This window comes from Malaclemys terrapin, chromosome 14 (genome assembly GCF_027887155.1).
Source record: "Malaclemys terrapin pileata isolate rMalTer1 chromosome 14, rMalTer1.hap1, whole genome shotgun sequence".
In the NCBI taxonomy this organism is placed as follows: Eukaryota; Metazoa; Chordata; order Testudines; family Emydidae; genus Malaclemys; species Malaclemys terrapin.
This window is the reverse complement of record NC_071518.1, coordinates 20,568,888-20,585,889: the sequence shown is the minus strand read 5'-3', so window position 1 is coordinate 20,585,889 and position 17,002 is coordinate 20,568,888. Positions and strand designations below refer to the sequence as shown.

The 17,002-nt window shown below is 44.6% G+C and overlaps 1 protein-coding gene across 1 annotated transcript in view; it reads left to right on the top strand.

The window, feature by feature from the left end:
• The window catches only part of TDRD12 (tudor domain containing 12), a 139,085-nt gene that overhangs the window by 99,640 nt on the left and 22,443 nt on the right, over positions 1-17,002 (top strand). Inside the window, exons 24-26 of the mRNA XM_054048563.1 lie at positions 340-512; positions 11,602-11,741; positions 14,274-14,328. Coding sequence (XP_053904538.1) covers positions 340-512; positions 11,602-11,741; positions 14,274-14,328 — 368 coding nt within the window. The remainder of the gene's footprint in view (positions 1-339; positions 513-11,601; positions 11,742-14,273; positions 14,329-17,002) is intronic.

Sequence of the window (17,002 nt, the reverse complement as noted above, 5' to 3'; positions counted from 1 at the left end):
CTGTGGTATTCATCACTATAGTATTTGAGTTCTTCATAATCATTAATCTTTACAACACCCTTCCTTCTCTGTGGTTCTGAAAGTTGCTCTAATTGATGGAAGTGTGTGGTACTGTAACACTGTTCATCATTACACTCTCATAGTAGAGAAGAAGAAATTAATGCCAAACATTACAAGTAGGTAATTCTTCCATTTAACTAGAGATCAACTAGTTGTGTGTATTCATAGGTATAGATACACATGTGCCTAATATTTTAGTTTTGAAGTTAATAGACAAGTTAGAGGTAGAATGAGTTTCTTATAAGAACAGTTGTATTTACATCATATATTTTCTTTAAGGTCCGGGTCACCAAGCTTTCAGAGTTGAAGACTTCTATCAATGAATACAATATTCGATCTGAGATTTTGTCTATGGGAATGGGAATTGACAATCCAGAACATATAAAACAACTTCAAAAGTTGTGTAAACATGCAAAAATGTTAGCTCTTGAGGAGAAAACCTTGCAAACTTTGTAAGTGATCACTTTTCATTTCAGTGCTTGATTTCTTCTTTTAATGAATGCTGTTTTTGGTCTGCAAAGAATTTCTTAATCTGATAAACAGGATATTTATACGGTATGAATATTAGCTGACAACAGTCAACCTTTCACTTGTTTACTTGATTGGTACCTACAACATGCTTGCTTTCTCTGAGAGCATTCTCTGGACTCATAGCCAGCATTGCCAAATCACAGAAAAAAAAATAAAAATCGTTACTGACCTTCAAATGACATGTAATAGAAATGTCAAAATTCAAATTTGTTGTTTATTGTGATGAGTAGTTGTTAATGAGTAAGTACCAAATTTCAGTATCCTCCATCAAAAGGGCAGGTGAACTGTTAAAATCTGAGTCATCCATTCATCCCCTGTCGTTCATTCCCAGCTTCTGGAAGTCAGAGGTTTAGTGACAACCCAGACCAGGGGTCGGCAACCTACGGCACGCGTGCCAAACACAGCATGCGAGCCGATACTGAGTGGCATGCTGCTGCCCACTGAGAGGAGAAGGCGGAGGGGCCAGAATGCACCACGTTGTGGGAAGAAACGGGGGAGGGGGAAGCTTGGCTGCTGCAGGATCAGTTAACATCAATGTGGACGAAGGATATGCACAGCTTTTGTCGCCCCCCCCCCCAATTATGAATTGCACAAACTGGTTTTAGAGAAAACAAGTTTATTCACTTAAAATCTATCTTTTGTAGTTATTATAAGGGTTAGCAAACAGATCAAAGCAGATTACCTATCAAATGAAACAAACACGCAAGCCAAGCTTAAGATACTAAAGAAATTGGTTACAAGTAGTAATTTCTCACGCTAAATGTTGTTTTAGGCAGATTGCAGAGGTTCTTGAAGGCAAGCTGCTCTTGCTTGTGGCTTAAAACTCCAGGTATTTCTTTCACAGGGAAGACACCTTTTCCAGCCTGGGCTCAGTCCTCCTTCCCCACCCTTTGTCTTTGTTTCTTAGATGTTTCCAGCAGTCATCCTGGGTGGGGGATTCAGTGAAAAACAAACGCTGATTATGTCACTCCCCTGCCTTAAATGGGTTTTACATATGGCGGGAACCCTTTGTTTTGCCCCCTCCCTGTGGAAAAATACTGGTATTCTATAATGGAGTCCAGTACTAGGTGACATGACCCTGCAGTGTCAAAGCAGCCATGAGTCAGAGGTTGTTTGTAGTATCCCAGGAAAGTTTCTCAGTAAGGTGGGAGATTAGCATTTTCAAAGACCTTTTGTTTTCCTTAATGGTCCGTTGACTTGTTCCCAGCTAGCTAGCCAGCCAGACTGATTGCATTCTCTCTGGTGGGCGTTCCCCAGATGCAAACACTTTTGTAGTACAGGTGCGTATAGTAAATATTCCTAACTTTAGATACAAAAATGATACATGCATACAAATAGGATAAGCATATTCAGTAAATCATAACCTTTCTGATACCTCACATGACCGATCTTGCATAAAATACATTATGATTGTGACAGTCATATCATAATATTACTGTGAAAAATATGGAAAGCAGTGTCACAATTCTCCTGCTCTCCATTGCCTGACTAGCATTGAGGGCCGCTGATGAACCGTTACTGGTACCAGGATTGGCACACATCTTGTGGTTGAGACAGAGATCCCTTGCTGGTCACCTACCGGCCACCAGTGACCTCCATGGAATCTGTGGGATGCTCTTCAGTCACAGATGTCCTACCCTTCGTCGCACTCAAAGGCAAGATTGCTAGTCAGGTCCGTGGTGGTGATTGATCTGTCGCAGCCCTGGCATTTGCAGTCGTCCTCCCTATGGAGCCTCCAGAATCATCTTGCCTGGCTCTGTCAGCCATGGAATGGGATCCGGCTTTGGCTCAGTAAAGGGCCTTGTCTTAGTCTCCGCACAGTGCTGTGTTGTCTGGCTCATTCTCCCCTTTGGTACTGGAGGATTTTAAAGTGTACCAAAACCTTTTTCTGCATGTAGCTGTGTCCCTTGGTATCCAAGCAGAATTCTGCAAGAGAGCACCCACAAATCGGTGGATGTTCGACAGCCGTCTACTCCTGGGGAAGTCGCCCTCCCTGTCAACGATGCATTCCTTGAACCGGCAAAGGCCCTCTGGAACATGCCATCTTTGGTAACCCCCACAGCTGAGCACATGGAAAAGTTCTATTTCATTCCTGTTTAGGGATTTGAGGGTTTTACTCCCATCCAGCCCCAAATTCCCTAATCATAATTGCAGTGAACAACCGAACTGGACAAGCAGGTTTAAGTCCACCCCGAAGGATGGGGACTCTAAATGATTGGACCTCATAGGCAGAAAGATTTACATCACCTCGTTTTCTTTTAGATGCAAATTGCTAACCAGCAAGTCTTGCTGTCCAAGTACCCTTTTATTAACAGGGTACTTAATTAAAGCTATGTCAAAGTTTGCAGACCAGCTGCCCAAGACCTCACGTGAGGAATTTCTGGTTTTGTCACTGAGGGCTGCTTGGTGTCTAAGACATCCTCTCAGTCTGCGCTGGACATCTTGGTCAGGGTGATGGCTGCCGCAGTCACCCCTATGACGAGGGCTTCTTGGCTGCAGAATTCGGGTATTGCCCCTTATGTCCAGCATACCAATGAGGATTTTCTCTTTAGTAGCCAAACGTTCTTGGACAAAACGGAGAAGACGCTGCACTCCTTCAAGGACTCCAGGACTATCCTGCGGTCCTTGGAGGTATATACACCGGCAGTGCAGTGGTACCACTACACCGTCCAGCAGCAGCATCCTCTGCAGCGCATCTTTGGCCAGCTTTCCCTCCTCCAAGGCAACAGATATACCCCAGAAAGAGGGTTAGATACCACAGGAGAACCCAGTCAGGCCTGGAGTTTGGCCTGTCCACACACTGTCCATCAGCGCCTACCAGGCACCCATTTTGACTCCTTGTTGACCTTGTTCACTCTGTCGTTGCTCCTCTGTCCTCATTTCCCCCCTTTGAGAGGCTGATCTGCCTTCACAATGCTTGGGGTTTGATCACCACTGACAGCTGGATCCTAAGTACCATCAAATTGGGTTCTGCCATCCAGTTCCTCTCCCCATATCCCCACATCCCTCTTCAGGGATTCCTCTCATGAGATACTGCTCCTCGAGGAGGTCCACTTGTGGCTGACTTTGGGAGAGGTGGAGGAAGTCCACCAGGACACTGGGGTCATGGCTTAACTTCCTGGTTCCCAAATCCAAGGGAGGGGTAAGACCCATCATCAACCTTCACAGCCTCACCAATTATATTGGGTACATGAGTTTCTGAATGATCACACTATAGACTATCCTCCCCGTGTTGCCTCAGTACAACTGGTTTGTGGTTCTGGACTTTCAGGATGTATACTTCCATGTGGAGATTTTACTGAGCCACAGAAAGTTCCTTCGGTTCGTCATGGTGGAATGCCACTTTCAGTACACAGTGCTTCCATTCAGCCTCTCTTTGGCCCCTGGGTTTTTACCAAATGAGTGGTCATTGTTACTATGTATCTCGGGAAGAAGGGAATTCACATTTTCCTGTATCTGGACAATTGGTTACTGAGGGACAGATCCAGAGAGGAAGTTCTTGCTCCCATCAGGACCACACTCCACTTGCTTAACCATCTGGTTCTCATCCACAACATTGTAAAGTCAACCTTTGCTCCCACTCAAAAAATTGAGTTCATAGGGGCCTTATTAAATTCCACAATGTTGAGAGCATATCTGCTGACTGTTTTTTCCCTGAGTCCCTGAAAAATGAGTGGTCCCTGAAGTCCTGCAGAGATAGTCCATGAGATGATTCTAAATCCTCAGGCAAGTGGATGGCTACTGGAGTAATGTTCTCAATGCAGAGCTGCCATAGCCTGATGGCCTTTAGGTAAATCAAACTGGAGGATGCTCCCCTTTGTTGCCAGCTACAGTGGAAAGTGTTTGACAGGGAGCCTGGTCTGACTTCTCGAGAGCAGAACTGATATTTCCGTTTTTCCATTGTACCAAACAGGTTAGTCATTGGGATTTCCAGCCATGGCACAGTCTGCCGCCATCTGCTATAATTTGGACTCTTTAATATAAAAGCCAGCAATGGAACTAATACACTCTTAAGGTTTTTTTTTTGGAACTTATAATAGCCAGATTTTTTGGGAGTCTGTTTACAGGCAGTCGGGGACAGAGCCGTTATGGCTAATTAATAAGGTGCGCTGTATTAGGTGGGAAAGGTATGCGAGGCTATTAATTATGGAGTCCCAACCCATGCTTGTAACAATCAGTGAGTAACTAGTAAAATTTTCATAACTGCTTGTTTTTCCTCTTTTCATAGCATCCATTTTGAATCTGCTGTGGCTTTAGATAGAAGGGGATTGTGCTGGGTGAATGGTGTGGGTTCCACCCTGAACAGAAGCGCACACAAAATAACTTAATAGGCCCATGAGCTGGAAATTCCTCCCGTCCATATATTTAATAAAAAAACATGGCTGCAGAAATTGACCAGGCTCCAGCTCTGGCTGTGGCTCCGGTGCTTGCTCAGATGCCGGTTCTGCAGCCAGAAGGAATAGCCCCTTAAGGGTTACAAAATCCCTCCTCCTGTGCCCAAGATACTGAAGTGGGTCCTCAGCTCTCTGGGGAAAGAAACAGGGCTCCTACTTTCTTCCCAAGATGAATTGGGGGATTCTTAAAAAGATACTTCATCCCACAGGTAATGGGACAAAACTTATCTAGGGGGCTCAAGGCTTTCAATAAAAAGGGCCACAAGAGACCCTGCCCTCTCCACAGTTATGCGGGTACTCCTGAAAAGTAGGCACAAAGAGGCAAAAAACATAAGCCCACAAAGGGAAGGAAAAATAAAAAAGATGTAAGAGAATAAAGTTCTCTGTCTCAAACTTCTCATCTGCTGAGGAGGGAGAGAGCTTTCTGATCGAGGCTCTAAGCAGGAAAGATGTAAAAACACCAATGGTTTCCCCTGTCTGACTTACTAATATGTGCAGGGAAATGACATCTACCATATAGCCAGATGAGTTATTAATGACAAATCAAAGGATAAATTAATATCTGCTGTCCCAAATCCCAGCCTGAGTCAGTGATTCCCCAGCACTCTTCCTTTTGTACATGTAATCAGGAATGAATGGAATACCCTGACAAGGAAAAACACATCAGCAGACACAAGTTGAGCTTTTTTTTTTACTCTGGTATCTTATACTATCACAAAAATACCAAAGATTAATGCTATGGTGGCATAATTAGCAAAGGATATAATAATCCCATCAGAAATGATTTTTTCCCCAAAGACGCAACTGACAGGAAGGTGAAGGGCCACCCTTATAAGGGATTTTGAGGTCTTTCATTGGCTGCTCTCAGTGTCCCTGGACACTGCGAGAGCTACATTATCCTGGCTATTAGATCTTAAGCCCTAGATGACAAGGACCATACTGAGTTCAGGTCTACTCTTAAGAAAATATTCCTGGCAACAGTTTTCATCACAGATGCCTCAATAGACTCAATGAGATTCTTAGACAGGGCCATAGCACCCAGTTCAGCACCCTGGCACCACATCTGCATACTCCCTGGGACAGAGTGCCCACTTCAAACAAATCCTGTGATCATCTGAGTTCATAGGTTCTCATTTGAGTGATTGTTCATGTATACATTCCACTTTAGGCTCCAAGATGGCAGCTTCTAGGTCTCCTGAATATAAATACTGCCCTTATGTGAGAAAGCAGTACCCACAAACAGGCACCTAAAATGCCTATACTGCCTGGGGGAGTTGCACATTTTCATGAAATGTGCATTTTGCAAGTCCTTTATATCCAGAACCTGAAAATACAGGGAGATATTCCTTGTGAGTAAAGCCATGAGACCGGCATTGAATCACCCCTACATGGCCTCTTGGATCTGAAGTCTGAGCACTGGCTCACTGACTCATAGGGCCTCATCTTCAGTTCTGGTACTGAGACAGACCAAGCCTGACAGGACACTATCATCTGAGAAGACACAGGGTGTGAAGAATTCCAGAGGTAGCTCCTTCTATCAAGGGGGCTGTTGGGAGATTCAAACTGACTCATGAATCCAGACCTACAATCCCTCCCACTTAGGAATCATTTAACCCTTTTCAGACATCCATGGTCCTTCATCACCATGGACTAGTCAGTGTGTCCATAAGCCATAGCAGGCTAGTCCGTCAAATTTCACATAGTGCCTACCTCCAAGCCCTTTCTTCATCCCTCTTCAGGGATCCTTCTCACAAGCATCTATTATGTCAAGAGATCCTACATCGCAGCCTGGAGATTCTTCACTTCAGGGCATGGCTCCTTCATGGTTCTAACACCTAGAAAGCTCTTGCTCGAAGGAGGTACAAGAGGTATTATTACACAGTAGAAAGTCCTTGACATACTGTACTTACCTGCAAAAATGGTCCAGGTTCTGGATTTGGTTTACTTCTCAACAAATCTCCCTGACATCTGCCACTCTTCCACAAATCTTAGACTATGTACTAACCCTAAAAAGATTGGGACTATCTCTAAGGTCTCTGAGTCCACCTAGCGGCTATAACAGCCTTCCACCAACCACTAGATGGATACTCAGTGCTATCACACCCAGCCACTAAAGATTCCTCGGGGTATAGTAAACATGGGACCTAAACCTGGTACTGAAAGGACTGACTAGGCCTCCCTTCAAATCCATGGCCACCTGTTTGCTTATATACCTCTCAATGAAAATGGCCTTTGATAGCAATCATCTTGGCTAGGAGAATAGGTGAAATAGAGGCTCTGATGGCATAACCACCATCACGGTATTCTTTCGGGACAAGGTTGTGCTCAGGCCTCACCTAAAATTCATCCCGAAGGCAACCTCCCCATTTCACATGAACCAATTGATTCACCTTCCAACCTTCTGCCCCAAACCACTGAAACAACAGGGAAGCTATATGACACACACTAGATGTCAGAAGAACCCTAGTCTTCTACCTCGATAGGACAAAGGCTTTCAGGAAGTCTCTAGGCTTTTCTTTGCTGTTGTGGAAAGATCCAAGAACTCAGCAATGTCAGCCCAGAGATTCTCCAAATGGGTCTCAAATTGCATTAGACCATGTTATCAAGTTCATAATATGACTCCTCCAGATGTTATTTGCATGCCCTCCACAAGGTTGATCTCATCTGTTGCCTTCCTTAAGAAAATTTATAGAGCGGAGACGTGGGCGTCTGTCCACACCTTCACAGAACATTGTGATCGCTGGGGACTCCACCACTGATGCTCTCTTTGGCTCCACAGTATTGTTATCTGTAACTGATCTGACTCTGAAGTCCCAACCCGCCAATAGGGATACAGTGGAGTCGCATCATAGGCGCATTTAACTTACACTATTTTAACTCTGCAAAACAAAAAAAAGAGAAAAATAATAATTTAAATACTGTACCTGTAGTGCGGGCAATTCCGCCCACCATTCCACTCAATGAGCGTTTGACTATATGTGATTTTCGCCTTATGCGCTGACTTCAGAACCTAACCCCCCCGTAAGATGGGACTCCCCCTGTACTGCTTAGGAGTCATCTATGGTAGAGCACCCGTAGGGTGCAATCATGATGGCTCTTTGAGTGTGTATCCCTATGGATGCTCACAACTCACCTTCCTACCCTCTACTTCAGAGTTTTTGTCATTGACTCTGTGGTAGAGAAGGAACTGAGGGGTGTTAGCCCACTTGCGCTGATTAGCCTCGTAGCAAGGCACGAGGAGAAACAGCCCATGTGCCGTCATTGCTATAGTTCTCCGATCAGCAGCGCAAGAATGCAAGCACACCTATAGTGGAGCACCCATAGGGGGACATATCTCGAAGAACCATTGTTACTGCACAGAGTAACTTCTTACGTAGTCGTCTATCCGGACAATGTGTCCTTAAGAACATATCCAAATTTCTTACCAAAGGTAGCCGCAGACTTTCTTTTGACCAACAAATCCACCTTCCAGAGTTCTTTCCTAAAATTCGTGTCTCCAAGGTGGAAGCCACTCTGCACAATTGGGATGTTGGAAAGGCCTTGGGCATTCTGTTTGCAGAGAACAAAACCATTCATGTCTTTACCTGGACTGCTTCCATTGCAGAGAGGCTGGAAGGCAAAGCCATATCCACCCAGAAACTATTGAACTGGATTTTTTACTGCATGAGGACTTGGTGTGGAGTGGCCAATCTGACCAGATGTTCCGAGTTTATAGGGACAGTCCCGATATTTGGGGCTTTGTCTTATGTAGGCACCTATTACCCCCCAACCCTGTCCCTATTTTTCATACTTGCTGTCTGGTCACCCTAGGACTCCCGCCCCATCTGAGATCACTCCACCAGGACTCAAGCAGCCTCAGCAGTATTGTTAAGGAACACCTATATTTCTAAAGCAGAGGTGAGCAAACTACAGCCTGCAGGCCACATCTGGCCCACAAGACCCTCCTGCCCGGCCCCTGAGCTCCTGGCCCTGAGGCTAGCCCTCGGCCCCTCCCCTGCTGTTCCCCCTCCCCCGCAACCTCAGCTCACTCCGCTGTCGGCGCAATGCTCAGGGCGGCGGGCTGCGAGCTTCTGGGGCAGCGCAGCTGCAGAGCCCGGCCTGACCTGGTGCTCTGTGCTGTGCGGTGGCAACGGCATGGCTGGCTCCAGCCAGGGCAGCGCAGCTGTAGCACTGCCAGCCACTGGTGCTCCAGGCAGCGCGGTAAGGGGATAGGGAGTGGGCCCTCCATACAATTTCCGAAACCTGATGTGGCCCTCAGGCCAAAAAGTTTGCCCGCCCCTGTTCTAAAGCAAAGCAGCCACCTGAGGATCCATTCATATGTTCACAAAACAATGCTATTACTGGCACCTTAGAGACTAACAAATCTATTTGAGCATAAGCGTCCATGGGCTACAGCCCACTTCTTCAGATATAAATACATCTCCTCAATATATGTTCCATTCTATGCATCCAAAGAAGTGGGCTATAGCCCACGAAAGGTTATGCTCAAATAAATTTGTTAGTCTCTAAGGTGCCACAAGTTCTCCTGTTCTTTTTGCGGATAGAGACTAACACGGGCTGCTACTCTGAATGCTATTACTGAAGCCTGCAAGCTGAATGCTATATTTGCAAGGCTGTGCTGCAGTATGTTCTCCTGAAGACTCTAAGCTTCCACATCCATTGCATCCTTTCACTCGAAGGAGAATGAGACATCACATATCTACAATAACTAGAGGAGTTCAAGGTGTTTTGTCTGTATACTCACTTCCACATCACATTCCACAACCAGTCCTCCATTTCCTTTTATGCCCTTGTCATGAAGCACAAAGATTCTTGGGGTAGATGAGCACCATACAGACACTGCTGTGCCAAAAGACTCCGAACTGAAGTGCATGGATTTCATACATGCCATTAGTGAAATGTGCATGTGGGCAACACATCTGAAACTCCAGTTGCAGTACAGATGAGAAACCTGATGTCTCTGATTGGATAAGATACATAGTGCATCCATACCAAATCAGTCCTTCCTATTTCCACAAAGTGCCTTGAGAACGCACAGGAAGTCTAACTGGCAGAAATGCTCCTTTTGTCCAGAAGTACTAGTCACAGATGTTACAAAGTTAGGATGGCTGGTAGATCACAGGAAAACCATGGAACTGTCTGTAGCTCAGATAGCAAATCCAGAGGTGTCAGCAAAACCCCTAAGAGCACAGCATGACAGTCTAAGTCTAGGGACAGACTATCCCACTTCTCAAGAGAATGATCTCTCTTAACCAGGGATAAATAGATGAAAGAAGTAGACACTGGAGCTAAGTCCCATCCCATCCCATCACTTCCCTTCTTAATCCAATCACCCATTTTGAGAAATCCTATCAAACGCAAGCTCTCAAAAGGTCTCACATCTTTTGGATATAAAAACCATACAATTGATTCCCTCAGACTAAAGGTTCTTAAGCGTATACTTTGTATTCTTCTTTGTCCAGAAAGGCACTGGAGGGATCAGAGCTGTCCTAGGTTTCAAGTCTTCAGTCCTAACTAACCCAAAAAATTTAGTGTCAACAAATTTGCTGTTCTTTGCTAGTCTTTTTTTCCTGATTATTAATATTTTAATACCAGGCTAGTATAGGTTCTTGAGGGGCAATGCTATTAATCTCCTTTAGTATTGAAACTGATAATTTATTTCTGCACATGGTTTTGTTTTTTATGCAGTGTTTGTTTCATGACAGAATCCTACCTCTTACTCAGTGCCTTAGATTTTAGAAAAGCTAATGTTTGTCACAAAGACTATTTTGTAAACAAAGTAAATTTTATGTGCCTGTTTGTTATCCACTGCTCTGATTTTCTCAAAAACTGTAATAAGTTGGAGGGGCACAATTTTCTAGACCCTGAGCTAGTTTGTACCTATCATATTATATTTTCATAGGCTATTTTATGTCAGTATCTGTCAGTTCATTAAAATGCAAACATTCTGTGGAAACACAGAATTCTGCCTGCTGGAAACCTGCTTGGTCACCTGCCAGCTTGCCCACCTGGCTTTTCGTCAGTATGTGCTTCAGGGTCCCAGCTACTCATCTGGTGAGCTCAGTCTGGAAGTCTTGGAAGTCCCAGGACCCTGAGCACTCTTTGCAAAGTAGTTGGGAGCCTATAATCTAGGGCTCTTGGCAGAAGTGGATGGAAAACTGTAATTCTGTTTCATGGAGAATCCCAGAAGTTTTGATTTTCATTTCAAATTGGAACAAAACCAGATTTTGAAATCTCTCTTCTACAAATCAGACTTACCATTCTCTGCCTAGCTCAACTGACTACCCTTCAGTCCTTTCATATACAAGCTAATATTAATGATAGGTATCATGGGTATGGTACAGAGTACAGAACAGTCACCGCCACCAAAATAAAAGCTCTTTAATTTTTTGTTTGCTTCAATTTCTGTGGAAAATTTTCCCTAAGTTCAGGAATCCTATGTTGAGTCTTACAGAATGTCAAAAGTGCATATTAACAAGCTTTTACTATATTTTCAATATATATCAATCAGATATTACTTGGCAAGATATTCAAAGATACTTACAGTATACTATTAACTGCCACATAATAGTGAAGCTTTTCTTATTTTCCGAATGCTCTCTTTTACACCTAAAAGAAGTGCGCCGGAGCAGGATGCGGACAGCCCGCAGAGTGTGCCAGAGAAGGATGTTGCCAGTCCACATAGCTTATTAATGGGAGAAAATTTTACAGACATTTGCAATAGCTCTCAAATGACTTTGGAAAATCATCAGTGTGGTAAGTATTTCAATCATTTTTTGGTAAATTGTGAAAACTTGAAAAACAAATTTCCATAAAAAGATAAAATATAGGTGAAGGTTGAATCTTTAAATTATGGCATCTATTAATTTTCTTTTTACAAAATGCATATTGCCCTACGCATGCTGAAAATGTATGCAATGTGTAAACCTCTTCATTTTCAGTTTAAATGGCTTTTTACCGAAAAAATCCCAGGTTTTAAAAAAAGTACGATTTGTACCATTTTTCTGATTTTTCATTGTGCTTTTGTATTCAGATATATTAAAAATAACTTGTTTTATTAGGAAAATAGAATACATTTCATGGGATACATCTGTTATGATAATACATTAGTCTGTGTGTGTATGCAAAGCTGCATGTTGAAGTAAAGCTATGTATTAGTCTAGAACAGGGGTTGGCAACCTCTGGCACGTAGCTCGCCAGGGTAAGAACCCTGGCAGGCCGGGCCAGTTTGTTTACCTGCAGCATCAATGGGGGCAGTGGGAAGCTGCGGCCAGCACATCCCTCGCCCGTGTTGCTTCCCGCAGCCCCCATTGGCCTGGGATGGCGAATTGCGGCCAGTGGGAGCCGCGATCGGCCAAACCTGTGGATGCGGCAGGTAAACAAACTGGCCCGGCCCGCCAGGGTGCTTACCCTGGCGTGCCAGAGGTTGCTGACCCCTGGTCTAGAAGATACACACAAGAAACAAACAGGTATGTACGCAAGCTCTGATGTATGTGCTCATTTGAATGTATTGATAAATCTCTCGCCCACTAGTCCCCCTCCCCCCACTGCCATGTGCTGCTCCTGCCCTCTGCCTTGGAGCTGCTCCCAGAGACTCCTGCTTGCTGTGCGGCAGGGGGGAGAGAGGCGGGCTAATGTTAGGTTGTCCCCCTTTGGCCTGCTCCTGCACCCCGCTCATCTCTTCTCCATATAGAGCAGGGCGGGGACACAGATGGAGAGAGACAGACAGCGCTTGGGGCAGCAGCTGCTGTCTCAACTTCCTGATCCACTTAAAAGACAATGCACTTAAGAGTGGGTCAGCTTACTTAAAGGGGCAGTGTGCATCTCTCTCTCCCTCACACAACATGTATGTCTGTCTCTGTCTGTTATGCTGTCTCCCCTCCCTCGTGTTTGTGCTGCCTTGTGTGAGAGGCTACCTTAACAAGAATGTGTTAAACCTTGAGGGCTCAGCTGAATGCTAGTTTATCATTTAGTAGCAAGGCATTCCCTGGGAAATATCCCTCCCTCTTCCACCCTCTAACTTTACCACCTCAACCAAGCTTCACAATCATCATAGCTGTGAACAGTATTAAATTGTTTGTTTAAAACGTATACTGTGTGTATATCCAGGGCCGGCTTTAGGCCAATTCAGCCGATTCGGCTGATTTGGGTCCCGCACCAAGAGGGCCCTGCGCTGCAGCTGTCCGCCCCGCCCCCAGCTCACTTCCCCCTCCTCCCCTCCCCTGAATGCTCCGCCCCCTCCCCTGCTTCCAGCAAATCAGAGATTCGCGGGAAGTCTGAGCTGAAGCAGGGGCGGGCCAGCAGCACGAGGTAAGCTGGGGTGGGGGTGGTGGGGGCGGGAGAAGGGCTCCGGGGAGGTGCGGCCCGTTCCCGCAGGCCCCAGCGGCTCCAGCCCGGCTTGGCTCCAGCCCGGCCCCCGCCGCCTGGCTCCGGCCCAGCCCGGTCCCCGCGGCTCGGGTCCCCCCCCCCGGCGCGGCTTCCGCGGCGCGGCTCAGATCCCCACTCCCCCCCGTCCCCGGCGCGGCGGGGCTCGGGTTCCCCCGTCCCCCCCGCGGCGCGGCTCGGGTCCCCCCGCGGCGCGGCGGGGCTCGGGTCCCCCCGTTCCCCCCCGCGGCGCGGCTCGGGTCCCCCGGGTCCCCCCCGCGGCTCGGGTCCTGGGGGCGGGGCTTACAGCAAGCCCCGCCCCCAGGAATTGGGCCCCGCTCTTGCTAAAGCCGGCCCTGGGTATATCTATATAATATATATTTTTTTTGTCTAGTGAAATTTTTTTTCCTGGATCCTAACACCCCCCCCCCATTTACATTAATTCTTACGGGGAAATTGGATTCGCTTAACATTTCACTTCAAGTCACATTTTTCAGGAACATAACTACAGCGTTAAGCTTGGTTCTGCTCCCAAAATGCAACCAACTCTTTTCAAATTACTAAATCCCATAATTTGAAGAGTTAAATTCGGTACAGGGCTGTTTACTGTTCTAGATTGTTTTAATACCTTTATGGCTGCATGGTGCATTTTTCTTCTTTCTTCTTTTAATGCAAAATGTAATAGTTTTGTTTTTAATTAATGATTCATCATAGTTTGTGTGTAAGTTGATTTAAAAACATCCCAAAGTAGTAGTAACCAATCTAAAAGAAAATAAATTTTTGATAATCCTAACTTGGATACCATTGAATTCTCTCTACTTCACCTTGGAACAGACTTCAAAGATGAAATTTACATGATATAGATAACTTTGGTGGAGTAAATTAATACTATATGCTGAATAAAATATATTGTTTTTAATTTAGATACTATATCTGAACTTAAGAAAGCAGAAGGATCTACACAGCATCATCATAAATGGTACTGGAATTTAAATTTGTATTAATGCCAACTTTTTGTAGTGAGAAAATGTGTTATCTGCTTGATCTTGTACTTTTTAACGTGAACTTAGTGCTCCTGAAAGATGAGATTTGACAACCCTGATTATTGAAATCTTCAGTTTCCCCACACAGAAAGGTACAATTCAGTGGTAGTTCTAGTTACTCCTCTCTGCTTTCACCAATATGCCCAACCCTGAACTACTAAAGGTGCAAATTTACCACGTTCTTGCCCATTCCGATTTTGATTTATGTTCTGAGACTGCCAATTAAGGATGCCAATTATGTGGTGATCTTTGTCATAGAATATCTCCATACTAGGAAGTGGATTGATACAAATGTTCATTTCACATCAGTCAGCAAACAGTCATAAAATAGTATCAGCTTTGGTCACAGCGAGCCTGGGCTGGATTTGAATTGTCAACCTGGATATTAAAGACTTTCTCCCATCAGAAATCCCCTGAGCTGTCAACCCAGTCTTTCCCCACTCATTATTTGTTTCTATTCAGATGAATTGGTTCATTTTCCCTGAAGAGATTATTTCAGAAACATAACTGAAAATGTTTTTAACAATATAAATGAGCATAGCAATTTACAGTCCATAGAATAAGACCCCTTTCCTTGAATATATACAATATAATTACTGTAATCTTGTGCCAAAGCTAGTTGGATGCAGCAGAAAGATTTTAAAATTCTAATACTTTGGCGGTGAGAGAGGCAAAGAGGAGGTCCTTTTTCTCTACGATTGCATATGCAAAACTCAGGCATCAAAAAGTTTTCAGATTGTGGATAGTCTAGTTCATTCAAATTTGTTGCTGGTTTGTATACCCTATCGTTACGAGATAATTATGTGATGTTTTGTGGAAAAGATTGATCAGTTACAGTTTGAGCTGTGTACTTTCATGCAGACAGAGCAAGATCCTGGGGGCATGAATGCTAAATCCTTTGTGAGTTTGAGTCAAAGTTGCTCTTTGAGATACTGTAGCTTCTGAGAAAAACTTGTGCCACAACCTGTGCCTTGGACCCTTATTCTTCCTGACTGTTGAAAGCCAGCAAGTATAATTGATCATGAGGTGTTTTTGACTGATTTGCAGACTTTGGTGAGAGTTGATGGATTTCTCCTTCAGTGGCTTCTTTTTCTCTTAGAAACATCTTAGTGGTTAGTTGGGGAAAATAGCTACTCTTCTGTACAAACTCAGGAGTGTCATATTGCAGGGTGCTATTGTCATTCTTATTCAGTGTGCATGGTGAGGCTATTGGTGAAAGTCAGTGATAAGAAATGGGGGCATGACATTTTCAGATGCAGACCACACTTTGTCTCACTCTTGTCTAACTCTGACATTGCAGTTGAGGGCCTTTGCCTATGTCTAATGGAGATTGGGGAGTGGATGACAGGTGACTGGCTGAAGCTCAATCCAAACATGACTGAAATGATCATAAACCATAGAAATTAAGGGCAGGGAGGGGACCTCAGTAGGTCATCTAGTCCAGCTCTCCATGCCTAGGGAGGACCAAGTTTACTTAGGCCGGCCCTGATAGGCATTTGTCCAACCTGTTGTTAAAAGCCTCCAATGACAGGGATTCCAAAACCTCCCTTGGAAGCCTATTCCGGTACTTAACTATAGTTATAGTTAGAAAGTTTTTCCAAATATCTGACCACTGTTCGTTGCTGCAGATTAAGCCTGTTACCACTTTCATAGATTCTAGGGCTGGAAGGGACCTCGAGAGGTCATAGAGTCCAGTCCCCTGCCCTCATGGCAGACCAAATACTGTCTAGACCATCCCTGATAGATATTTATCTAACCTACTCGTAAATATCTCCAGAGATGGAGATTCCACAACCTCCCTAGGCAGTTTATTCCAGTGTTTAACCACCCTGACAGTTAGGAACTTTTTCCTAATGTCCAACCTAAACCTCCCTTGCTGCAGTTTAAGCCCATTGCTTCTTGTTCTGTCCTTAGAGGCTAAGATGAACAAGTTTTCTTCCTCCTCCTTATGACACCTTTTTAGATACCTGAAAATTGCTATCATGTCCCCTCTCAATCTTCTCTTTTCCAAACTAAACAAACCCAATTCTTTCAGCCTTCCTTCATAGGTCATGTTCTCTAGGCCTTTAATCATTCTTGTTGCTCTTCTCTGGACCCTCTCCAATTTCTCCACACCTTTCTTGAAATGCGGTGCACAGAACTGGACACAATATTCCAGTTGAGGCCTAACCAGCGCAGAGTAGAGTGGAAGAATGACTTCTCGTATCTTGCTCATGACACACCTGTTAATGCATCCCAGAATCATGTTTGCTTTCTTTGCAACGGCATCACACTGTTGACTCATAGCTTGTGGTCCACTATAACCTCTAGATCCCTTTCTGCCATACTCCTTCCTAGACAGTCTCTTCCCATTCTGTCAAGTATCAGGGGGTAGCCGTGTTAGTCTGTATCTACAAAAACAACAAAGAGTCTGGTGGCACCTTAAAGACTAACAGATTTATTTGGGCATAAGCTTTCGTGAGTAAAAACCTCACTTCTTCGGATGCATCCGAAGAAGTGAGGTTTTTACTCACGAAAGCTTATGCCCAAATAAATCTGTTAGTCTTTAAGGTGCCACCAGACTCTTTGTTGTCTTCCCATTCTGTATGTGTAAAACTGATTGTTCCTTCC